Source organism: Octopus sinensis, linkage group LG10, assembly GCF_006345805.1.
Source record: "Octopus sinensis linkage group LG10, ASM634580v1, whole genome shotgun sequence".
In the NCBI taxonomy this organism is placed as follows: Eukaryota; Metazoa; Mollusca; class Cephalopoda; order Octopoda; family Octopodidae; genus Octopus; species Octopus sinensis.
In genome coordinates, this window is record NC_043006.1 from 25,615,897 (window position 1) to 25,642,510 (window position 26,614).

The following is a 26,614-nucleotide window of genomic DNA, read 5'->3' on the forward strand; positions in this document are numbered from 1 at the left end:
GGGACTGAACTCAGGGCTGTGTGGTTGGGATGCTAACTTCTTACCACACAGCTGCAAAAAACAACCTAGTTATTTTATAAGATAGTGACTGGGATAAAAAAATGAACAGAAATGTCAATTATCTGAAAAGCAAAAGTAAAGTTAGTAATAACATGTTTAAAGTAATTAAGATTAAACTTTTATTAAAGAGAAAAATGATCATTATTTCAATAAATATTTCGGTCAAGTAAGGCAGGGGAATTTAAATTTATTAAAAATAGAATCACTACTTTTAAGAACAGCAATCTATATCTTTTATCATCTACTTGCAATGAGGTAGGTTAATTGTTTTCATTTGTACAATAACTGTCAAATTTTTGAGCTGAGTATATTCATCAAACAAGTAACTTTCTTTGTAATGTCTCCTCCTCCTCTTCTTTTTTTTTTTTTTTGTAGAATCCTATATTTTATAATAATAATGAAATTATTGTATACAGTGCTCAGTGCACCACAACTTGTCAGAAAGTGCGTATAGAGTATATGCAGTAATGTACAAATGTCTGGAAAGCGAATAATGTATGAGTCAGATACATGCTTGAGTGTGTATGGAGGGGAGAAAATCAGGTGTAGTGTTGGTGAATCTCAGAAAGCATGGAAGTTTTGAAGGATGCAGTGCTCCGACAACTAACAACTGATGCCGGCAGTTTGTTCCATGCTTCAGCAACTCTCGGCGTGATTTTACTCTTGTCTTTCTCATTTAATATTTCAGCAATCAGAGGTGATGGCTGCACTACTGAAAATGAAATTAATTCACATGTGGGACTGCCTTCTGATGAAATTAAGATGAGTGATTTATATCCCGAAGCTGACCCTACAGCACTGTCTACAACAGCAACTGAGAGTGAGGGTGAAAGGACTCCAGATCATCTGACACCAGCTCTTTCTGAAAACCACTCAATTGAGAATAGTGATGGTAAGTATGGCAGTTTCTTTCTAACTTTATCTGCTCAAACTCTACTGTTATTTTATTTCATTTGTGTAAGCCTCTTATTAACCAAATAATATATATGCATATGGCTGTGTGGTTAGGGAGCTTGCTTCCTAACTGCATGGTTTCGGGTTCAGTCCCACTGCGTGGCACTTTGGGTAGGTGTCTTCCGCTATAGCCCCGAGCTGACCGGAGCTTTGTGATTGAATTCGGTAGGCGGGAGTTACTCCTGTGTGTGTATAGCTGGTCAGTGCCTCTCCAAAAGAGAGAGAGAGTTATATATATGTAAATATGTGTGTATATATATATATATATATATATATACTCTTTACTCTTTTACTTGTTTCAGTCATTTGACTGCGGCCATGCTGGAGTACCGCCTTTAGTCAAGCATATCGACCCCAGGACTTATTCTATCGGTCTCTTTTGCCGAACCGCTAAGTGACGGGGACGTAAACACACCAGCATTGGTTGTCAAGCATTGCTAGGAGGACAAACACATACATATATACAACAGGCTTCTTTCAGTTTCCGTCTACCAAATCCACTCACAAGGCTTTGGTCGGCCCGAGGCTATAGCAGAAGACACTTGCCCAAGATGCCACGCAGTGGGACTGAACCCGGAACCATATGGTTGGTAAGCAAGCTGCTTACCACACAGCCACTCCTGCGCCTATATGTATGTATGCTTTTTTTAATTATTAAAGTTGCAAAAACATCACAAAAATCTGCTACTCAGAGTTTGGCGTTCCCGTTCATTGGGCAGTTGTGGTGAAGAATGGAAAAAAATTGTGATTGTATGTGTAGTATATATTTTGATATGATTCAATTCGACAAATAAGCATTTTCAGTATCTAAAAATATATTCAGAATTATCTCTTCAATTAATAACAAAAGTTTGAATATTTTGTATGAAAATAGAAATGCTAATGAATCTGTTAACTCTAATACTGGACCTAATAGTAATTATGATAGAACTAAAAGTTGCAATTGTAGATTTAAAGATAAATCTTATTTTAATATTTATGTATGCAAAATAACCTAGTGTATAGATGTAGGGTAGAATCTGAAGGGACTAATTATTTTTACATTGATCCAACTGAAAATTTTATTAAACAACGTATCGCAAATCACAAATGTACTGCTAGGATCGTGGATAAGTTAAGTATTACCAGTTTAAGTAAATTTATATGGAAGTTGAACGATAATAATAAATTATATAAGCTTAAATGGCAAATACTTAGTCATGCTAGATCTTATAAGATTGCTGATAATCACTGTAATCTATGTGTTATATTATGTTCACCATCCGTCCGTGGCCGTTTGCCAGCCCCGTCTGGCACCTGTGCCGGTGGCATGTAAAAAGCACCCACTACACTCACGGAGTGGTTGGCATTAGGAAGGGCATCCAGCCGTAGAAACATTGCCAGATCAGACTGGGCCTGGTGCAGCCTTCTGGCTTCCCAGATGAACCGTCCAATCCATGCTAGCATGGAAAGCGGACGCTAAATGATGATATTATAGTATAATATAATATAAATTAATATTGATAAATAAATCTTTTATATATATATATGTATAATTTTGAATTTATATGTATGTTTATATATTATTATTTTAGTAAATTAATTATGATGTTTTGTTTATTAATGATATTTTATTAAATGATATATCTTTGATTTATTGCAAATTCTATTATATCGAATATATTGTTTAATAAAAAAAAAAAAAAAAAAGATTGGAGCCAGGTATAGACTATGTAAGAGAGCTGTGGCAGGCTTGTGTTATTTTAGTTTAAATGAATGTTGGCAGTACAGTAACAAAGTTGTAAAAGGAAAAGCTTTCCATACAGACATCAATTATGTCACATTTTGCATATAATTTATTTCTATTTGTATACAGAAAAGATAGACGAAAAATCAATAATTAAAATATATAAACATGGTTTGGACAATTAACCCATTTGTTACCATATTTATTTTGAGATGCTCTGTTTCTTTCAGTTAATTTTAAATATAACAAAGAATTTAGTAAAATAACTTAGTTATCAATTAAGCTAGTGTTAGGAACATAAATTGTGACTAAGGTTTGGTGGAAGATTTTAATTCAAAACTTATGAAAACAAGACATTTGTACTAGAGCCGGTTTTGGCTGGGTTGCTAACGAAAGGGTTAAGTATTATATACTTAGGAATATAGTTTCACCTAAGTTGCTAACAAGATCTAGAAATCTTTTATTCTTACAATATGCTTTGGATTTTTCTTCCCATAGAATTAAACCCCTAAGTTGCAGTTAACACTTTAGAATACCTAAATATATTCCTTGCAAGGTGGCGACCGGCAGAACCATTAGCACGCTGGGCAAAATGCTTTCATCCTTTCGGGGTTGATAAAATAAGTACCAGTTGAACACTGGGTTGATGAAGTTGACTTATCCCTCATCCCCTCTCTGAAATTGTTGGCCTTGTGCCAAAATATAAAACAAATATATTCCTTACAGTACTGTTTTTATACTTAGGATGATACACCTTCAACTATTGTAATATTACACCCTTGTCAGGAAATCACCAACTACTTAATAAACTTTATTTTATTGAAACTTGTTATATTATCTGATCTCTTTGATGCACACAAAATATATTGCATGGCCAGCTTTTTACATTCCGAACTAGTAAGTGCTCTGCTCTGTTTTAATCTTTGGCATTTCATCAAAACATAGCAGTGATGGAATGCCTAACTGTTTCAAAATCAAGAGAAGACAGAACTTAAGATGCTGATATTACAATAAAAATATTTGGATTGCTTCATCATAACAGTTGGTGCTAGGAAGGATATTCGCTGCTATATTCTTTGTTGCATCTCCTGTACAATGTACAGGATTGATTATATTGACAAATATTAAAGTGTCTATCACAATATTGAGCTGGCAGAATCGTTAGCACGCTGGGCGAAATGCGTAGCCGTATTTCCTCTGCCACTACGTTCTGAGTTCAAATTCTGCTGAGGTCGACTTTACCTTTCCTTTCGGGGTCGATAAATTAAGCACCAGTTACGCACTGGGGTCAATGTAATCCACTCAATCCATTTGTCTCTCCCTTCTATGTTTAGCCCCTTGTGGGTAATAAAGAAATACACAATATTGAAAAAGAGGACCTTGAAATGATAATGAGGTTGATAACAGCATTGGTACTGCTGAAAATGTTTTATATGCTGATATGTGTTTATGAATTTGTATTTTGCAGATGACCATGAAACTGATATAGAGCAAGATTTGGCTGAAGGTCTTGGAGAAGAGATGCCCTCATTTGATGACCACACTGATGATGAATTGCTAGATAACAAATCATCAGATGTAATTCAGTTTGTGCCAACACACTTTGATTCTGATTCTGATGATGGAGAATTTGGTTTAGATACAAGAACTGGTGGTACATCACAAAAAGATAATAGTGTAGACATTGAACGGGATATTGCAGAAAATATTGTAGCACAAGCAATGGGATCCATGATGAAAATGGCTTTAAAGGGTCTCTCAAATCCTGAGGCACTTGGTCCAGATCAGCAAATGTCAGATGAAGAGAATGAACTACATGAGTATGAAACTGCAACAGTTAAACGAAGAAGGAAAGTTCGACCAACAGCTACACAAGATTATACAGAACATAGTGACACAGAGTTGGCTGATGACTTTGAGTTCCTTGATTCAACAGAGCTTGATGACCACTGACAAATATTATAAACAAATGCCACAACAATTTAAATTACAACACCCAGATGACAGCATCTTGTGATAAATTTCATGCTTTGTTGATATGTATTTAAACCATGTATATACATATATATATTAACATGTTGTGTGTATATATACACATGCACCTAAAACCATGTATATATGTACATGTATGTATAGTTGTGAATATATATTTTTGCGTATGTGCATGTACAGGTGTGTATTCTCATACATGTTAAACAAAATGAAAGAAAATTTGCTTTTCCAATTACCAAATGGTGACTATTTTTTAAAAGCAGCTATCAAATTCACCTGGGAAAAAAATCCCCATTTATTTTTAATGTAAGATATGAACTTTTCCCTGTTGTACATGATAATACCTTTTCTTAATGTTTTTCAAATAATTTCAAGTTGGGCATTTTCACTTAAAATAATTTTTTAAAATTGTAAATAGATTTTTAAAATGAACTTTATTATTAATGAAAATATGCAATGTATATTTAAGTTTGAAATTTATAAGGAAAGGACTCGTCTTCAATTCAGATTTCACTCTGAGTGAACCTTTTTGGAAGATTGTGAAGTGTTATTCAGCATCAAAACCTAATAACACTAGTGAGGAAATTATAATTTAAATCCTATTCCTATTGTCATTGGACTGGCATAAAATTCAAGCATCTACCTTTGGAGTGAAATCTCAGTTTGTTAGGACCTTGTTATTGAAGTTGATTACATAGCCAAAATAAAACAGCTGTCAGTCCTGAACTTTTAATTTTAATATCCCTGGCACAATAGCTTTTGGAATAATAATTTTATTGTAAGAAAGGTGATAACCAGTGTTAGTCACTCACTCTTATGCATTGTTGCTGATCCTATTTTGTAAGATGTTTCTCCAAATTGTGAAGATTTTGTTATCCTTTCTGGAGATTTAAAAGTACTAACACTAATCTTCTCTCCATTCGGTTTATTTTTAACTTCATAAACAATATATATATATGTTTGTGAGAAGATGGGTAAGCACATGAAAGAAATGAGAAAGCTAGTATCTTAATATGGCCTTGTGTAACCTCTCAGAAAAGTTAAATAATTATCATGGTAGTATTTGCCAATAGTTCAAAATACTTTCTAAAGTTAGATTTAATAACTTTTTGAATGTAATTTCTATAAATAAAATGTAAAGTTTCTGCTGTAAGACAAATATAGACATTTCTCTAACATACTTGCCATAGCCAACTATCTCTATACATGTCTATGTATCAACATATAAGCTTCCTTATTCACCTTACCATTGAGCTATTTAAATTTCATCTCCCAAAAATTATTTCAATCTACATTAGGTTTATTTTCTATAAACAAAATTACTTGGCCATGGTTTCAAGCCATTTTTGTAGAAAATGCATTTGTTTTGTCAATTAAAATAAGGATAAGGCAGATATATACATACTCTTTGTACTGTTTTGGGAAATAATTGTTTACTATTTCAGACTTAGTCAACCATCTTATGAATTTAAAAAGGCCTTATTAGATGAATTTATGTAGAAGATAGCACTTTAATTATCTACTGTTGATTAACAAAACGTATTGTGATACCTTTGCAAAGAAAAATAAATAAATAAAAAAAATGACTTGATTTCTCTCCCTTGTTTCCAATGATTTTCTTTTAAAAAAAATCATTCGTTCGGAGAGCTCACTCCAACATGGCATTTAAATCTTTCATGGTCAAAAATTGTCAGTAATTTGTTTTTTATGTTTACAAACATGCAACAACGTTTACATGTTCTCTTTGCATCTTACTCCAACTAGTTTTAACAGTTCCAACACCAGATAAATAAGTTGATGTTATTCCTTTCAGTCGAAAAAGGGCTGCAAATTACTTTTATCCTCCAAATATATACTGCTCAATCTGAGGAATCAATAATTACTGTGAGAGAGAGAGAGAGCAAGGATTTGAACTGTTTAAAGCCTTTTGTTACCTTATTTATTTTAAGATGCTCTGTTTCTTTCAATTACTTTAGCAGCTTTTTGTGATGCTTGCTAGCCACCACTTTTGCACCCTCTCCTATGCTAGTATGGGTTGGACAACACTCATTGAGACAGTATTCTAAAGCTGGATGCCCTTCCTGTTATCAGCTCTCATTTCCCAAATCTTAAGCATGATGGCCTATTCAATTGGATGTTTTTAGAGCCATAAAAACTAGACACTTGAGAAATCAATTTTCTCAAATACCCCAGAGGCTCTTTAGAGGTAGTGGATAATTTCTGCTACTTAGGGGACCAAATTAGTAGTAGAGGAGGATGTACATTGAGTAATAGCTAGAATAAGAATAGGATCGAGAAAATTCAGCACTTTCACCTCAATTGGCAACCAAATGTTTCTTGGAGTGAGAGAAAGATTATATGATGCATGTATAGAAACAGCTATTCTAGGACCGAGGCATCTGGTGCCTTGCTGTACTCAAGAAAACCCATCCTCCACAGAAATGTTAAGGCCACATCTGGTGAAGAGGATTAGTCTGCACGAGTCGTGTGCTGGTGCGATATAAATGGTTCACTGCATCCCAAGTCAGCTGGAAAGATACTGGAGTTAAGATGGAGTACCCCTCATAAAATACATGCCAAAGGGTTACACCAGCAATGCAGAATACGTCTATGTGTGGATGAACTGTGTAAAGCTTTATAGCAGAGATGCTATCGTATCCCGCAGGACAATGCATCAACAAATGAAACTATGGAGAATATGACAGGATTTGAATTGGTAGACCACTCACCTTACACTCCTGACGTGGCCCCCTCCAACTATCACTGCTTTCAACAACTGAAGAAACATCTCAAAGGAACGAAATTTCACACCAATTTGGAAGTGATTGTTGCTAGAGACCCAACCTTCCAAACTCTTAACGGGACTTATGACACGGCTGCCTATGCAGCAGCAGTGTGCACACCAGAGAAGCTTGTGTAGCATTGATCCATACAAAACATTTGCTATAGTTTCATGGCAGGAATGAACATGAAATCATACTGTTGCTTAACCCAAGTGGGTTTAGTTAATACAAGAATTCTGGAAACATCAGGTTCGAATAGGCGGCTTTCCACCATAACTGGTTTTGTAGTAACTTTCTCGAAGTTGGCAGCAAGATTTCTTTTAAATAAGGTACATTACCTCACTGCCCATACAGTGTCAATGACAACACAAATATAACCAATCAAAATGATTTTGGACAGAGCAATTTAAGTATCTATCCAATATTATCACCAAATTCTAACTTTATATTGCCTATATCTCAGAAACCTAGTTTACTATTATACCAGAAAACTATGCTCTATTATTATTTCAGGAATCATGTAGACACGAGTAGGCTTGCTCCACAATTAAGAGATCCCAGTTTCTATTCCATTACTAACATTATGGGCATGTATATTCAACTATAGCTTTACGTTAGTACACAGAAGACCACTTGACAGGTTGGACTTATAAATTCAAAGAGTAATCACATTGAGTTCATAGTAACTTCAAGAGCAGAGAACAAATAAGGACAATTCAATAATATCTATATGAATTTTCATATACAGGACACTTTTGCAAAGCTAAGATGAACTTTGCTGTACACAGATATTTTCTTGCTTATTTTGGACTACTTAGTATTGTCCACACATGCTGGTTAAAGAAAATGAAACCCACCAAGTATATAATTTTTAAAATATTTATTGATCAGGAAAACCATTAAGTTTAGGATTCCTTCATGTCCCGCAAACGTCTTATGGCACTACGAACTGTAACTGCAGCTGTTGTACTGAAATAACAAAAAAAATAATGCTCTATAAATCTGACTTAACTTTCATAGTACTTGAATATATTTTACATTTTATAAAATTTAACTGACTGATTTATGGAGTGTAATACCTGAATATTTTAGAAGGATAAACACCTTAGCATCTATTTTTCAATTCATGCACGTGTCAGATGAAACAGTGGAAGTATAAATTCTAACACTTTGAAGGTAAGATTTTTAAATGAAGAACTCTAGTTCTCTGACTTGTCTATAACCAATACAATGTCCCCTGCATTATAAACAGTAAGGGGTTAATGGACACAGTGTATGTGTGGCTAGAATAGCAATCATCTGCCCCTTCATGGAGAAAGATTAAGATACATCACACAAAATGTCTACTTTTCAATGCTTGCATGGGTCAGATGAAACTTGGCAGGATGTTCTTCCTGTTGAGAATATTTATGGCTCGTAAGTTAATATTTCTTCCAACCCGTTGAGCACTAAGCAGCTCAGGTTGAAATTTGTGCATATATACACATAGCTGAGCCCATTCTTTAACCCTTTCGATACTATATTTCTGACCAAAATACACCTCATGAGTTTCAATTAAATTCTAAAATAATCATGAATTTAGGCTTGTTTCATTAACTAACTAACTTTTTTACTTATCAACATATTAATGTGATATTTGGAACATAATTAAAGAAAGGGTTCTTAATCAATTCTATTGCATAACTTTTGTGTCAAAGTGACTTTAATTACAGGTAAATTGAGCAAAAGGTAAAAATATTAAAATTTTGTTTAAACATCACCATAGAAAATGAATCATCAGCTAATGCAACAAAATTTTGATAAAGAAGAATTGAGCACATCACTAGATCATCAGTTGAATTTAATGCACAACAGGTGTACCAACCATAAAGGTGGAATAAACTGAAATACTGGAATCCACCACAAGTTTGTCCGAACTAAAGAAATCGGTCAAAAAATAATATACGGCCCTGGTTATGGTTTGGAAGTGATAAATTCCAGACCACATCGTTCCCTAGGCCATGCTGACTAACATTATTTTCCCTGTATAAAAACTAAATCCACGCAGTACCCAGTATTTGCTTCAGAAATTTTCCGAAATTTGTACCCCCATTTTGTGTTTGTTTACATTCTGCCTAAGTTTGTTTCCACAGTGATCGCTTCAAACAATAACTTCCAGACCACATCGTACCCTAAGCCATGCTGACTAACATTAGCTTCCCTGTATAAAAACTAAATCCACAGCAATACCCAGTATTTGCTTCACAAATTTTCCAAACTTTGATCCCCCATTTTGTGTTAGTTTACAATCTGCGTAGATTTGTTTTCGAAGTGATCGCTTCAAACTAGCATACTGAAAAAATAAAAGTCTAATGGTTTCACTTCCTAAAAAAGGCAATAGATAAACATTATCTCCTCAGAAAAATTGCTAATAAAACATTTAAAAAGTTCTTTTTACTTCATTCCGATGTAAAATCGTCTTTGCTGCTTTGTTTCTTCAGAATCACTGCTTTCATTTTCGGATAAAAAAATATCCTATTCATTATTTTGTACACCATGTGCTTTAGTACCTATTTCATTCTTTTTCTCAATATCTCCCTATTTTCCGTTGAAAAAGCTTTAAATTTGGAATCAATGTTTGATAACATGGAACTCATATGCATTTTCAAAGTTGAAGAAAAATCGATGCCGAAAAAAACCTCCCAAAATTCACTGAGTTGTGAGATATCACTTCAAGCAATGTCGGATACTATAAGCCAACTATTTACAAAGTGAAATCACGTTTTAACGAATGAACCAAATGGGTTCAAATTTACATTTAAATAACAATAGGTTCTCTCGGCCGGGTTGGTATTATGAACCAAAAGATTTCTCAGCCAGGTTAGTAACGAAAGGGTTAAAACCCTATTAAATATTTAGAAAACAACCCCCTTTGGCATTGGAATTTGAGAATATATACATGTTTTAAATTTACACCCCTCCAAGTAAAGAAAAAAAAAAGAGAAGAAACCTTACCTATAAGACCATGCACCTCCAGCTACAATTTTTCTACAAGATTTACAATTCCAGATACCAACAGCTTTCCTTTTCACAGCATCCTAATAAAGAGAAATCCAAAATGAATAAAAATGATTGACTAATGGACAAGGTTGAGCAAACAATTTTTTCTTGGGGGTGGGGGATTCCCTCAAATCCTGAAAACTTTCTTCAGTGAACTTGGTTTATGACAAACACAAGCTCCAACATTTCCTAATGCTTAAGTGGAATAGGTAGGATCTAACTTCTGCAAACACTAGCACAGACTTCACTTTTGTTCTTGTATCATTTCTCATATAGACACAACTGCTATGGGGACACCAAACCATTTGCTATCTGAACTGCCTGCAGTAATTAATATCCTCAATTACACTGGATTTCTAAACCTGCCATTTTTGTCAGTTCTGGCCACCAACTCAATAACTAGCCCCTTGTCCTTGAACCATATTAAAGCAATCACCACAAATACAAGCTCTTCCAATTAAAATGGTGAGCAAATCTAAAAAGCCAATTGTACCAGCTGCTTAATTTTGCCAAAAGCAATGCTTACCAAGCAAAGCCTTTGTCATATGCAACACTCAAGCAAAATTGCTAGCCCATAGGTTCAACTCACCATTTGGTGTATTGTCTTGCCTGTACATCATTAATGTTAATAACTGACTACATGCATCTATAAAACAAAATCTGTGCTCAATAACTTAAAGGTGCCATCCATCATCATTTTAACATCCACTTCATGTTCATGAGTTGGATGAAGTTTATTTAAGCAAGTTTTCTATGCCCAGATGTCCTTCCCGTTACTAACTCAAACTCATACCTGTTCCAAGGATGGTAATAACACCTAGCTTCCACCTACCAAATCCATTCACAGGCCATGGTTAGCTTGGGGTTATAATAGAAGAATCTTGCCCAAGGTGCTATGCAGCAAGACTGAATTAAAAACTGAAACCATGTGGTTGACAAGCAAACTTTCAACAACACAGCTATGTTACCTGTCTGCATTTATCCATACACAAACTAAATAATATTATTTCTGTAGATTTCAACATGCAGACATTCTAACTGAACACTAACCAGAAAAGGAAAAAGTAATAGTGAGCAGCGTTCTCCAACAGAGAGAAGAGTAGATTGTTTGAACTGCAATGCTGCAGGGTAGTGAGATGTGGATTTTGAATGCAGATTTGCAAAGGCCAGAAAGAAATGAATCAATCGTGTTCCAATAAATGTGCAATATCAGTGTGCATAAATACCACAGTACAACTGAACTGCAAGAAAAAATGATAAGGAAAATCAGATGTAGTGTGCAAGAGAGAACTTGGTATAGGTATGTAATGAAGGATGACTGCTACATAAAAAGATACTGTGGTAAAAGGTTAACCTGAAATGCAGAGCCAAAAGAGGTACTTAACTGGTCTCCTTTTCAAACAGCCCAGCTAGCCACTCTCTCAATACCACATCTATACAATAAAACCCAACAAGCTCAATACTGACACATCATCATCATCATCATCGTTTAGCATCCGTTTTCCATGCTAGCATGGGTTGGACGGTTCTACTGGGGTCTGTGAAGCCAGAAGGCTTCATCAGGCCCAGTCAGATCTGGCAGTGTTTCTACGGCTGGATGCCCTTCCTAACGCCAACCACTCCGTGAGTGTAGTGGGTGCTTTTTATGTGCCACCCGCACACACATATTCACAAAGATGAAACATGTCACTCTTTATAATATATACTCAGCATTAAAAATATTCTATATACAAAACATTTTCTGACAAATTCAGGCCCGCTTCATACCTTGATTAAAGGGACATTATGCAACCGCCCTTATATTCTAAGTATCACATAAGCCTGACTATTGTACTTTTCATATAATTTCGCTTCCCCATCACTTATGAAGCTTGCAAACTATATATGGCCACTGCTGCACACCACCCATCAACAGTGTACTGATCTATTCTTTGCAAGCCAAGTACTCATTCTATCAGATACTTTTGCTGAACTGCTACAGTAAAGATGTAAACACACCAACATCGGTTGCAAAATGATGGTGTGTGTGGTGGTGACAATCACAGACATACAAATACACACACATATATATATATATATATATATATATATATACGCTGAGGCTATAGTAGAAAACACTTGCCCAAGGTGCTATGCAGGACCAACCATGTGGTTGGGAAGCAGTTTCAAAACCCTTTTGGTCCTTGCGCCATCAGCATCATTGTTTAATGTTCATTTCCCATGCTGGCATGGGTTGGATGGTTTAATTGAGGTCTGGAGAGCCAGTGGCTGCACCAGGTTCCAATCTGATCTGGCAATCTTTCTACAGCTTGATGCCCTTCCTAATGCTAACCACTCAGAATGTAGTGGGTGCTTTTTACGTGCCGGGGTTTTCCAACCCACACATTAAATAGGCTTTGAAGCAATCTCTCCACATGCTAGAAATAACAGCCAAACCTCCAACTAACTACATTGTAGCCACTCCTACACAAGTGTGCCCCCTCGACTTTTGTTTCCTCATAACTTTCAGAAAAATGAATATTTTAAAATAAAATTTTCTACATATGTTCTTCATATGGTGGGAATTCGGATTACATAGGCTTTGTTTTCTCTCGAGTATATGTTTAAACTTTCTATTGGAGTACTTCTTTTTGTCCAACTCGAGACTGAGACCACCCTATACCCTTGGCAAAAACCAGCATTTCAAAATTTCAATTTTACCCCACCCAATTTCTTCAGATTTCATATGATTGATTGATTCTAGTTTCAGCTCACGAGCTGTGGCCATGCTGGGGCACCGCCATTATGCAAAACATGTAGAAAATGCTTTGGATTACTACGTTTGTGCTATTGGAATTTACAATTTTGCAAAACAATTTTATTGTGAGGAGAAGCATCTGTAGGGACTTTGAGGATTTTAACTGCATATTAACCAGTGGTCAAGAAGGTGTAATATAAGTTTGGACACTCAATAAAAACAGGCTATCTTATATTGAACATTTTCAACTGATGAAAATATACTTAACAGGAAGGTAACATTAAATTCAAGTTCATAATAAAAAATATTTTGGTACACCTTGAGAAGGTAGTTATGCCTCTCCCACCACATGCACTGGTTCTATTTCACTTTTATCATTATTAGTTGAGTAATCATTTAACCGCTTGGTCAATCAAACAATCAAGATGTTAACTAATTAAATGTTAGCTAACTAATACTAAATCCACCAGCACCTAATTTCCCACCATAATTCTTTTGAACCAGTAACTTCAAAATATATATTTTTTTATTTTGTAAAAAAAAATTCAGATTTCATCAATCAAGGTTTACACACTGATTGATCAAGTTAGACATGTTAAAAAGGAAAAAGTGTGAAGGGTGAGTTGAAATTGAAAAAATATTTTGCAAAATCATAAATTCCAATAGTACAAACATAGTAATAAAAAACATTTTCTATGTATTGTGCCCCACAGGAATTCTGAAAAACGTGAAACACGAAGAAATTGGCTGGGTAGAGGTAAAACTGAAATTTTAAAGTGCTAATTTTTTGCAAAGGTGGTGTTGAGTTGGACAAAAAGAGGTACCCAAATAGAAAGTTTGAACATTACTTGTTCAAATAGCTAAGCAATCTATATTTTGAACTCACACAAAAGTGTGATTCACATTTTTTGTAAATATCTTTTTATTTTGTAGAAGAACACATTTTTTTAGAAAAGGAGGCATCAGTATCAGATTCTCCAAAGAAACGCTTTAACCTTTTGCAATTATACTGAACATGCATCAACTTGGCAGTCCTCTACAGCTTTGGATGAAACATTGTAGGGACATGGCTGAGGACTTAAAGTATGCAGTTCAACAGGCAAACCCAGATATCAATATTTAGTTCTCTGAAACAATTTTTAACCAAGCATGGATTGAAATTGAGGATTGAGTTTTGGCCATGGGAGGCAAAAATTTGCAAGAGTCTGGCTCTGGACTGCCAAATTAATGATTTAACTTCAAGAGACAAATTATGACATTACAGAGTTGGCTGCATATGTAAATGAACATGAACCAAAGCTTCTTCCAGAACAGCGTTATGTATATAAAATTATTTCGTCAGTGAGAGGAATTTTCTTTCTTGATGCTCCTGGTGGCACAGGTAAAACATTTGTAACAACATTGCTTAGGGCAACAAAAAAGAATTGCAGTTGTTGTAGCATCATCCGGCATTGCTGACACTTCTCTCTGGACGATGAACAGCTCATTCTGCATTTAAATTACTGCGAAATCTCATCACAAATGAGTCCAAGGTCAAGTTCAACAGAAGTGTTGCACCAACGCCACCTGATCATTTGGGATGAATGCACTATGTCACATGGAGGTTCAATGGAAGCTCTTGATAAGACCTTACAAGACATAAGCAGTAAGAAATCTACGGGAGGAGTTACATTAGTTTTATCAGGAGACTTCAGACTGACATTACCAGTCATTCCAAGATGAACAAGACCTGATGAAATAAAAGCATGCATTAAGTCTTCACACCTGTGGAATAAAGTACTGAAATTCTCCTTCAATACTAACATGCGAGTCTTATTAGATGGGGATCAATGTGCAGAACAGTTTTCAACCTGGATCCTCCAATTAGGAAATGGGAAAGTACCCATTTGATGGGAATGGTGATATCAATTTGGCTCATATTACTACCATGGTGAATTTCCCCAGCTGAATTGAAGACCAGAGTATTTCTAGATCTAAGTAACAATTATTATTCACATAAATGGTTGTGTGACAGGGTAATTCTTGCTCGAAAGAATGAGACAATGGTCAATATAAAGACCTTCACCCGGGAACACGAATTTGAAGAAAGAAAGAAAAAAAAGAAGTGCACTGACAACCCTGGCAGGATGGTGAAGGGACTTTTGGAAAATTCACAAGACACGATTTTTCTATCATAACTTTTGGGGAAATGGATATTGACTTTTTCTTTTACGGGATCCCACACTTTTGGTTATGGAGAAACCAATTTTAAAACATTTTTTTTCAAAATTTCAACCTACTCCCTCATTTTTTCTTGCGAAATACGTATACAATCCCGAAGAAAAATTTTAAAATTTCAATTCTCAACAAGGAAAAACAAAAAACAAACTTCAAGCTAGAAATAAAAGCCAAATCTCTTGAACCATCTGGCACTTCTTCACAAGCTTTTTCTGAAGGCAAGAGTCCTAATAATGCTTCTAAGAAATTTAGATCCTCCTAAATTATGCAATGGTACAAGGTTGATTGTGAAGACATTACCACAATGTGACAGAAGCTACCATCAACACTGAATGTGCTTCTAGGGAAAAGATTTTCATTCCAAGAATTCCAATCAAACCAACAGACATGCCATTTGAGTTCTAATGAATACAATTCCCAGTGTTTGCTTTGTCTCAAAATCAGACTTTGAAATCGACTGGCTTGCACTTAATTGACCTTTGCTTTTCTCATGGTCAACTGTATGTTGGTTGATCCAGGATCGGTAGTTTGCAAAACTTATTTGTCTATGTTCCAAACCAGAAAACAAAGAATGTTGTTTACCCAGAAGCTCTTATGTAACATAATAGAATTCATCTCCATAAAAGTGGTAAATTTTGTATTTCCATTTTCTTTATATATTCTGAATTCAGAACTGATTTCACAACTGAAGAATAGATTGAATTTAGAATAACAAATTTCGGTATGGTTATAAAAAAAATAAAGGGGGACATATGTAGTAAAAGGAACTTACTTTTATCCATGGAATCACGCCATAACCTTACTGAACAATTACCCAAGTCTGTCCGTTATGGTTCATATAGGATTCCTAAGTTTTATACGTCGGAGATTACGATTATGGAGAAGGAAGGAAGACCAACCCCTTGTCTTAGATGACAAATTCCGAATATGCAAACACTTTCAAAATTTCATGTCAACTTATATCCAATTAGTAATCTCCCCCATAATTTTTTATTTACCTTTTTAGGCGATGTTTCGTTACAAGAACACTACAAACCACGTATATTTGTTTACATATGGGCTTGCGGGAACTTTTGAAGTAATGAAAGCGATTGTATGACGAGGGAAGTTCTTTTGAAGTTACCGTGCATGGGAAGCATTGATGTACATGTGTGAAAGAGAGAGATAACTGAAATTTTTTACTCGGATTTTGTAGTGCGTGCGTGTGTATGCATGTATGTGTATGTATGGCCGATTCAGTGTTTACATTATTTCGAGTTAAAACAAAAGATTACCTTTGCCTGTTTATGTAACGGTCTGCTATGTAGAAAATAATGAGGTTGACTCAATGGAATAATGACAGTGATCGAAGATATAGACAAAAATTTTTTTATTTAATCGTTATACATGCCTTGTCGACCACTACTGTGCAGCCTTAATGTCTGTTGATGTGACGATGGTGAAATAGTAAGAAAAAGACGGCAGAGTTATAAAATGAGGAGGAGATATTCTTCTCATGAGAAAAGAGTTGCATGCAAAGGAAAAAAAGTTAATAGTCTATAGATGTGCACAGAAATTGGATGCAAGCATGCATATATATATATGCATGTGTAACGAAAAGTGACAAAATCTGACTGGTAATGTCCTGTGTGAAAAGGTTAGTTTTCTTGGTTGGGTAGCTGTCCTAAGTGTTGCATTTATGTATGGCAACTGTTTCCCTCATGGATCTGTGCATCGGGTTGCAGTACATGTGGAATGTAATTGGTGTGTGTCCATTGAGTCGGTGACTCATTCCTTTCGTATTGTGTTGGGCATGTGACGATGGAACTGAAAACTATGTTGTGAAAGTTCGTGTCCTATAATTCTTGTTGATGCGACTGGCACAGACTGTAATTGTTTTCAAGAGTTCATGCGATGCTGAAGCAGTAAGTCTTTGAAGTTGAGCTCACCAAATGTAATGGATAAGGTAACGAAGACTGTGGCTCGGGGGTCAGCAGTTGTGGCAGGGTTGTTGTGTTCGAATCACGTGGATAACCAGTTGTATCGTTGTGGTTGATGTATTCTAATAACGTCGGTCTGTCACCGATGCTCGATGCTGACAATAGAGAATGTGAAGGTGGCATTGTCACTTCTTCATTTCGGCCGACTGTAGAAAAAGAGGTATATCACTGTGACACCTATTGTTTTCGTGTGGTATCTGTGTAGATGAATTGTGGATCAATCCCACCTACCATTGACTTGTCTTCTCGAGTTGATGTATTACTGGGCAATAATTGAATGTAAACAGTGTTGTGATGGGTGAAGTTGGAATTGGACCAGAGGCAATTGTCAACTGGTACATGTTCCTTTCAGATCTTGTAACTTTAATGATTTTTGGAATTTTAAAATACCATTACAAAATTGTCTTCTACACACGGAAATAACCAGTGCAAGCAAAATTTGGTCTAATGTTTAATTTGGTATTCATTACATCGAGAGTCTGAACCAAATTTGTTTTAAAAATCAAACATGAAACAATTTGCTACCACGCACAGTTTCTTCCCTGAAATTTGTTATCACAATTCATTTTACAGAAATAAGAGAAATGGTTAGAACTAGCTGTAGCTACTTATACATATGTAGTGCATTGTTCTTTGAGTTAATTTCATCACATGGCTTTGCTAAGTCAATTGATGTGTTTTCCGTTTGACTTAAAACTTTTCCGCGTCTACACAGACACCACACGAAAACAATAGGCCGAAATGAAGAAGTGACATTGTCAGCATCGAGCATCGACAATTGGTGACAGACCGACGTTATTAGAATACATCAACCACAACGATACAACTGGTTATCCACGTGATTCGAACACAACAACCCTGCCACAATTGCTGACCCTCGAGCCACAGAACTGCAGTCTTCGTTACCTTATCCATTATATTTGGTGAGCTCGACTTCAAAGACTTACTGCTTCAGCATCGCATGAACTCCTGAAAACAATTACAGTCTGTGCCAGTCGCATCAACAAGAATTATAGGACACGAACTTTCACGACACATGCCCAACATGAAAGGAATGAAGTCACCGACTCAATGGACACACACCAATTACATTCCACATGTACTGTAACCCGATGCACAGATCCACGAGGGAAACAGTTGCCGTCGACAAGGCATATATAACGATTAAATAAAAAAATGTCTATATCTTCGATCACTGTCATTATTCCATTGAGTCAACCTCATTATTTTCTACATAGCAGACCGTTACATAAACAGGCAAAGGTTATCTTTTGTTTTAACTCGAAATAATGTAAACACTGAATCGGCCATACATACACACACACATCGATACATACATACGCACGCACTGCAAAAACCGAGTAAAAAATTTCAGTTATCTCTCTCTTTCATACATTACTCTATCTGTCTCTTCACACACACTAACAGAAGCACTTCACTTACACACCATACTTCTGTCTCCCTAAACACACACATGTACATCAATGCTTCCCATGCACGGTAACTTCAAAAGAACTTCCCCCGTCATACAATCGCGCGCGCGAATCGGAGACGTGCGATACAAGTATATATCGTATATATACAAGTATATATCGTGCATGCGCCAGTCAGCTTGTAGGATCGACTGCCTACGTCTGGCTAGCACGGACGCGCGTCTGCGCAAACCGGGACCACTCTGCGATACAAGTACCAAAAGCAGTATTAATTATAATAGTCCATGTGGGTTTTTTTTTTATTTTAACCACCAAAGATCCGAAATATTGCAACATTAAATACATAAAAACAGAACACGCGTACAAAACGACACGTGCTCACGGAAATTGACTGAATCCGAAAGAATGCCAATAAATTTTTGAAAAAAAGTGGAAAATGAATTGCGAGAGAGAGGGGGGGGGGTTGAAATGCTAACTTTTTTTCCAGAATCTCCGTGGTCGAAAACGTGGGTTTCTGTAGGGGGGGGGGGAAGCGAATGGATGTGTTGTGACGGCCCGCCAACAAGTAATTGCCCATAAATCCCTATATTTGCAACTTGTCTATATCGGAACAGACAGAAGCGATGAAAAATTAATAAAATGCTTACCTTGCCACAAAATTTGCAGGTATATTTGGCGTGCTGAGATACTTCCATCTTCTTAACTGTCTTACGCAACGAGGCACCATACCGGGTACCATATTTACCGCAAATTCCGACCTTTTTTGTACGTTTAGCCTAACAAAACGGAAAAACGCGAGAAATATATTGCCTATTTCCGACGAAACGGTATAATCAATTGCAATTCTATTACCGCTACTTTAAATACTACAAAACAGTGTGATTTTGGCTTACTAAAAGCACGAAATCTGAAATGTTTGTTACTGTTAGCATGAAATCAATTAACAAATTTAGCAATGAATGTCTTTGGAAACAGCTAAAAGATTACAGATTTTCTGAAAGAACTAATATAAATACAAGAATTTTCTAAATATATGTAGATAATGTAGAAAAAAGAAATTTTCACACGAAAGATATTATACATGGTTGAGCACACCTCATGTTGTGGTTACATAAATCAACTTCTGAATTATAATTACATAAAAATAATAAAATTAACATATGCTAGAGTATTGATTGAGACATTTCATATATTTTTTCAATAATCAAATCTCAGAAATTACAAAGATTAATCAAGATAAGCGAGACAAGAACAAATACGAACCATTTCTGGAGATCACTGAAACGGAAGAGGAAGTCGTCAAAATTGGCACCTGGGATGTAAACTCAGCAAATTCTGACTGACACAGCAATAGTTTCGTACAAACTTATACTTATTCTTAAATATAATGTCATTGAAGTGAATATAAACATATAAAACTAACTTCAACTATAAAGAATACATTGTTAAAATTTATTTATAATTATATTTATTACCGAGTTGACAACTGGATATTATCAAGTAGGGAGGGTAAAATGTTTTTGGATTCGTATTTACATTATACTAGTAATATCGCCCGGCGTTGCTCGGGTTTGTAAGGGAAATAACTATATAAGCATTTTTAGAGATGTAAAGTATAATAGCCATCTCAATATGGCTAACCACAAAGGGGAGGGGTGTTACTGTAGCTTTTTACGTTCTGAGATTTAATAATACATTTTTAGAGAGTTACTTCCCCTATATAATAGCAAAAAAAAAAAAAGCGTTAAAAATGAGAAAAAAATTATGGTAAATTTTTTTTTAAATCGTAGACTCATCGTAGACGCGCGCTAATACCCAGAAGGGCTCGATATGAATCACGACTATAAGATACCCGCTTTTGGTTACACTGCACCGCAAAATGTGGGAGTAGTTAGGAATCTAAATCGTAGGAGACAGACACACAACTTCACTTTTATATATAAAGATTTCTTCTTAATATATAGCAAATATCTGTTTTCGCTTTTACCCCCTTTGAATTTATAAATATAACCAAAAATATTTCTCTTAAACCATGTGGCGCATATCAACATATGTGTTCGCTGTTCACAAATTTCTTTCTTCCAAACTTTCAGAAAAATGAATATATTTGAATGAAATTATTTACAAATACCTTTCAAATGGTGGGTGTAGATTCACAAAATCAACCCTATTTAATTTTGCTCAGATTGCTTTAAATTTTGGTGCATCGATGCTACTCTAAATTTTGATTACGATCAGCCAATTACTTTATCTCGTAAATTAAAGAATCTGATGTTATTTGGAATTAAAGTTGGGAAAAATTTGGGTAATTTTAGCCAATCAACAGACTGCGAAGCATTAACAACTTGTTACCATGACAACTGCATGTTGTAGTTGTGTTTCATTTCACCCACATGTTGTGTTGTGTTGTGTTGATTCTTCCCACCACAAGATTTACTTCACCTGCGTGTTTTCTTTTAATAAAAAATTATATTTATCAATTAGAATTTTATTGTAAATATTTTTTCTCAATTGTCTTAATTTTACGTATTCTTCACAGGAGTGGCTGTGTGGTAAGTAGCTTGTTTACCAACCACATGGTTGTGGGTTCAGTCCCACTGCGTGGCACCTTGGGCAAGTGTCTTCTACTATAGCCTCGGGTCGACCAAAGCCTTGTGAGTGGATTTGGTAGACGGAAATTGAAAGAAGCCCGTCGTATATATGTATGTGCGTGTATGTTTCTGTGTCTGTGTTTGTCCCCCTAGCATTGCTTGACAACCGATGCTGGTGTGTTTACGTCCCCGTTACTTAGCGGTTCGGCAAAAAGAGACCGATAGAATAAGTACTGGGCTTACAAAGAATAAGTCCCGGGGTCGAGTTGCTCGATTAAAGGCGGTGCTCCAGCATGGCCGCAGTCAAAATGACTGAAACAAGTAAAAAAAGATATATATATATTTCGTGAAGTTTTTCTGTGTTTACATTTGTTGCAACAAACGCCTTTCAGTTTAAACTGAGGTCAGGCTCTTTCCAGTTCTCATTTAGCCTTTCAGCTAATGTATGCCGTGTTTCTGTCCTTACAAACTCCTTCCATACACCTCATGCTGTCGACTATATTCCTAGTTTTACAGTTAATACTGTAATAATGTTTCATTAATGAAATATTACCCATACTAAATAGGAAATACACATATATTTCTTTACTACCCACAAGGGGCTAAACACAGAGGGGACAAACAAGGACAGACAAAGGGATTAAGTCGATGTAATCGACCCCAGTGCGTAGCTGGTACTTAATTTATCGACCCTGACAGGATGAAAGGCAAAGTCGACCTCGGCGGAATTTTAACTCGGAACTTAATGACAGACAAAATACGGCTACGCATTTCGCCCGGCGTGCTAACAGTTCTGCCAGCTCGCCAAGTCAGGTATAGCATACATACACAGTTACATTTATATATAGGCAGTCAAGTAGGTAAATAGGTAGGTAGTTAGGTAAGTAAATAGGTTTTAGGTGGTTAAGTTAGTTATAAAGACTGTTTGCTACTTAGTTAATTATGTAGCTAGGTGGGTAGGTAAGTAGGTAGATAGATAGATAGATAGATAGATAGATAGTCAGGTAGGTACATAGGTAGTATGGACAGACATATACATACACACACACACAAAGAGCAGGAACACACGACCAAACTCACACACACAGACATATATAGGCACACATGCATACACAACTGGCACATGTGCATACATACAAACTCATATGCATAGATACACTCAAGCATGCATGCACAATTTAGCAGATGTACACATACATACAGGCACACTCACACACACATATACAAACATACAAGCATGCAAACATACATACCTGCATGCAACAAGGTCTCAAGCAGACAAATGCGGCCTTCGTAACGGACTAAGATGAAAGTCATTGAAAAGGTTGCAAGTAGGAGTGGCTGTGTGGTAAGTAGCTTGTTTACCAACCACATGGTTCCGGGTTCAGTTCCACTGCGTTGCACCTTGGGCAAGTGTCTTCTACTATAGCCTCGGGACGACCAAAGCCTTGTGAGTGGATTTGGTAGACAGAAACTGAAAAGAAGCCCATCGTATATATGTATATATATATATATGCGTGTGTGTGTTTGTGTGTCTGTGTTTGTCCCCCTAGCATTGCTTGACAACCGATACTGGTGTGTTTATGTCCCCGTTACTTAGCGTTTTGGCAAAAGAGACCGATAGAATAAGTACTGGGCTTACAAAAGAATAAGTCCTGGGGTCGAGTTGCTCGACTAAAAGGCAGTGCTCCAGCATGGCCGCAGTCAAATGACTGAAACAAGTAAAGAGTAAGTAGTAATGAAAGAGCTTTGACAAACAAAAACAAAACAAATGACTTGCTGTTTAATCAAATTAAACAAACAATTGCTTAGTTTAGTTGGATATTTAGCCAATTCACTAATAATAAAAGAGTGGAACTGAACGAGTGCATGTGTTAATAATATTAGCATAATGACTCTCCCGGGACACAATGAAAGAAATATCATTTTCTAAGGAAAGCCAGTTTATCATAGCAGCACATAACAAAAGAAGAATTAGGCAGTATCTCAATTCAAAATCTGTATGAGTAGAACCAGTAAAGTGAATTGTGGAATTAACTCTAATGATAATTTTCCTGAACTGGATTTTGATACGCTAAGAGTAATTCTGATTCTGATATTACAGTTAACTCCTAGTTTTGATATTAATTATAATACTGATAATAATCCTGCCTTAACACATACTTTTGAGAGGAAGATTAGTACTAATTCTTTTAACCATGAATACCAAATACAAGTGTATAAATACCTTTGTAAATGTAAAAACAAAATTATCTGTCCATCAGAAAATCAGTATTTAAGGAAGAATATAGTGTATCAATGTAAGGTAATAACAGAGGATTGTGAGTGTTATTACATAGGTTCATCTGCTATAATTTGGAAATCTAGATTTCATAATTATTCTTATTCATTTAAGTATAGAAGAAAAGGTAATTCTACAAATCTTCGTAAATACATTTGGGATTTAAAAGATAGGAACATTAAGCAAGATTTAAAGTGGTCCATTATTAGTTATGCACCATTGTGCAATGCTGGTAATTTTAAATATGATCTTTGCCTTGAGGAAATGTATTATATAATTACTTCTAAATTAGTATTATTAAATTATAAAGGTAATTTTACATTGAAATGTTCTCACAAATATAGAAAAGTATTTAAATATTTCAATTCTAAATAACCCATTAATTATAATTGCTTTTTATATATTGGGTTGGAAAGAAAGTAATTTCGGGTTTTTAGTGTCAAATAAATGTCATCTCCTTTTATACAAGGAATGAACTTTCATTAATTATATATTTTCCATTTTGTTCGATGACCTTTTGCCATCTTTCTTGCAACTTCCTGATTCTGTGCTCATAGTACTTCTGGTCCTTATCAGCCCAAAACTGAAGCAAGTGCGATTTCAAGTCATCATCATTATTGAAAGTTTTACCATTCAAAGAATTTTGCAAACTTCAAAATAAATGATAATCTGATGGTTCAAGGTCAGGGCTATATGGTGGATGTGACATCACTTCCCAACCAAGCTCCAATGATTTTCCATGAGTTAGCAAAGACGTGTGTGGTCTAGCTTTGTCATGGTGGAACAAGATTCCATTATGATTTGCCAATTCTGGCCATTTTTCTTTGATTGCTTCCTCCATTTCCATTAGTTGTTGACAATAAACATCTGAATTGATCGCTTGGTTCCTTGGAAGCAGCTCAAAATACACAGCTCCTTTGTAATCCCACCAAATCGACAGCAGGACCTTTTTTTGAAGCAATTCAGCTTTTGATGTGGTTTGTGCTGGTTCATTATGCTTGGACCATGATATTTTCAATTGATGTTATTATAGACAATCCAGTTTTCATTGCCAGTGACGATACATTTAAAAAAAAAGGTTGATTTCATTGTGTTTGAGATGCATATCGCAAATATTGATTCATTGTGTTTAGTGAATCTCTTTTAATTTATGTGGAACTCTAATATGAAGCTTCTTAATGAGTCCAAGACATTTTAATTGGTTTTCAATTGTTGTGATACATTTAACCTTTCTGCAATCTCTCACACAGTTGTATGACAATCAATTTCAATCATGGCTTTGGTCATCATCATCTTCAATAGATCGACCAGAATGTTGGTCATCTTCAAGTGAAAAATCTCCTGAACGGAATTTTTAAAACCATTTCTGACATGTGCATTCTGTTAAGCAATCAACACCATAAACTCAACATATCTCTTTGTGAGCCTCAGCAACTTTCTTGCCTTTATGAAATAAAAATGCAAAATATGGCAAAAATGTTCATCTTTGCACTCCATGTTAAAATTGACACTATACTAACTTGCAATTTGCTTTTAAAGTAAGCCAAAAGTAACAGCTATCAAATGTCAAAAGGAAAAAAAATCCTAACATTGACAATAGTTGTACAAAAAAATAATGCTATCTATTTGTGAGAAACGAAATTACTTTCTTGCCAACCCAATATTATGATAAGCATGATTTTTCTAAAATTGTTTAGCATATTCATTATTCACTGATGTCATCAAAATACTAAACTTGTTTTCTTGGAATATTATATTTTCTTAGAATATTATATTCTTCTTAACGTTCTTTTTGTATGCTTTCATCTGCTAGAAATATTTTCATAGTTCGCTTCGAATTTAACCATTTTTGGATTGCCTTGAAAATGTGTTAACATACTTTCAATATATTAATTTGGCTGATATTCTCTGTATCTAAATATGTTGACACAACAGAAATGATCATCAATATTGTATGGTGTAGTCACTAATTAAAGATGTGATATTTGCCATTCTTATTTTTGTTGTCTTATACCCAGAATTCCTTGAAATTCTTCTGAATAATATCTGGATTAACTTGTAATACATGAGGAATTACCTTGGATGTTTATTTTACTTGCATTTATTGGTATCTGATCATTGGATATAGTTAGCCAAGTTTGTTTATCATTGAGTGCTTTATTGATATCCCTCTTGGTTCTCATTTTATATACTCTTTCTCTTTCTCTTTTACTTGTGTCAGTCATTCGACTGCGGCCATGCTGGAGCGCCGCCTTTAGTCGAGCAACTCGACCCCGGGACTTATTCTATTTGTAAGCCCAGTACTTATTCTATCGGTCTCTTTTTGCCGAACCGCTAAGTGACGGGGACGTAAACACACCAGCATCGGTTGTCAAGCAATACTAGGGGAACAAACACGCACACATACATATATATATATATATACATATATACGACGTACTTCTTTCAGTTTCCATCTACCAAATCCACTCACAAGGCATTGGTCGGCCCGGGACTATAGCAGAAGACACTTGCCCAAGATGCCACGCAGTGGGACTGAACCCGGAACCATGTAGTTGGTTAGCAAGCTACTTACCACACAGCCACTCCTGGTCTTCCATATTTACTACTTTCTCAGTTTATCTCACAACTCTATATTCTCAACATGTTACACAAACATCATCACAACATGCTCACGAGCATGCCAAACACACATACACACATTTATTCATACTCACACATATGGTCAACAGTATATAATATGTATCCAATAGTAAAATGTATCCCTAGAAATGAAATGAAAGTAAAAATGTAGCATAGACTTAGCAAAAACATAAATATTA

The 26,614-nt window shown here is 35.5% G+C and overlaps 2 protein-coding genes across 4 annotated transcripts in view; one reads left to right on the forward strand and one right to left on the reverse strand.

Moving 5' to 3' along the window:
- The window catches only part of LOC115216419 (reticulophagy regulator 3), a 30,943-nt gene extending 24,616 nt beyond the window's left edge, over positions 1 to 6,327 (forward strand). For both annotated transcript variants that reach the window (XM_036506397.1, XM_029785742.2), the window contains exons 7-8: positions 749 to 952; positions 4,209 to 6,327. In XM_036506397.1, coding sequence (XP_036362290.1) covers positions 749 to 952; positions 4,209 to 4,693 — 689 coding nt within the window. In that variant the 3' untranslated portion in view covers positions 4,694 to 6,327. The remainder of the gene's footprint in view (positions 1 to 748; positions 953 to 4,208) is intronic.
- Positions 6,328 to 8,380: 2,053 nt separating this feature from the next.
- Positions 8,381 to 25,159, reverse strand: LOC115216574 (60S ribosomal protein L37a). Of its 2 annotated transcripts, none has more exons than XM_036506398.1 (4): positions 25,154 to 25,159; positions 19,568 to 19,696; positions 10,510 to 10,592; positions 8,381 to 8,484 (listed from the first exon to the last, which is right to left on the reverse strand). In XM_036506398.1, exons 1-4 carry the CDS (start codon positions 25,154 to 25,156, stop codon positions 8,421 to 8,423), a joined length of 279 nt encoding a protein of 92 aa, XP_036362291.1. In that variant the 5' UTR covers positions 25,157 to 25,159; the 3' UTR covers positions 8,381 to 8,420. The 2 variants fall into 2 exon arrangements, with proteins under 2 accessions (XP_036362291.1, XP_029641901.1); XM_029786041.2 differs by lacking the exon at positions 25,154 to 25,159 and adding an exon at positions 20,184 to 20,345.
- Between the last annotated feature and the right edge of the window lie 1,455 nt (positions 25,160 to 26,614).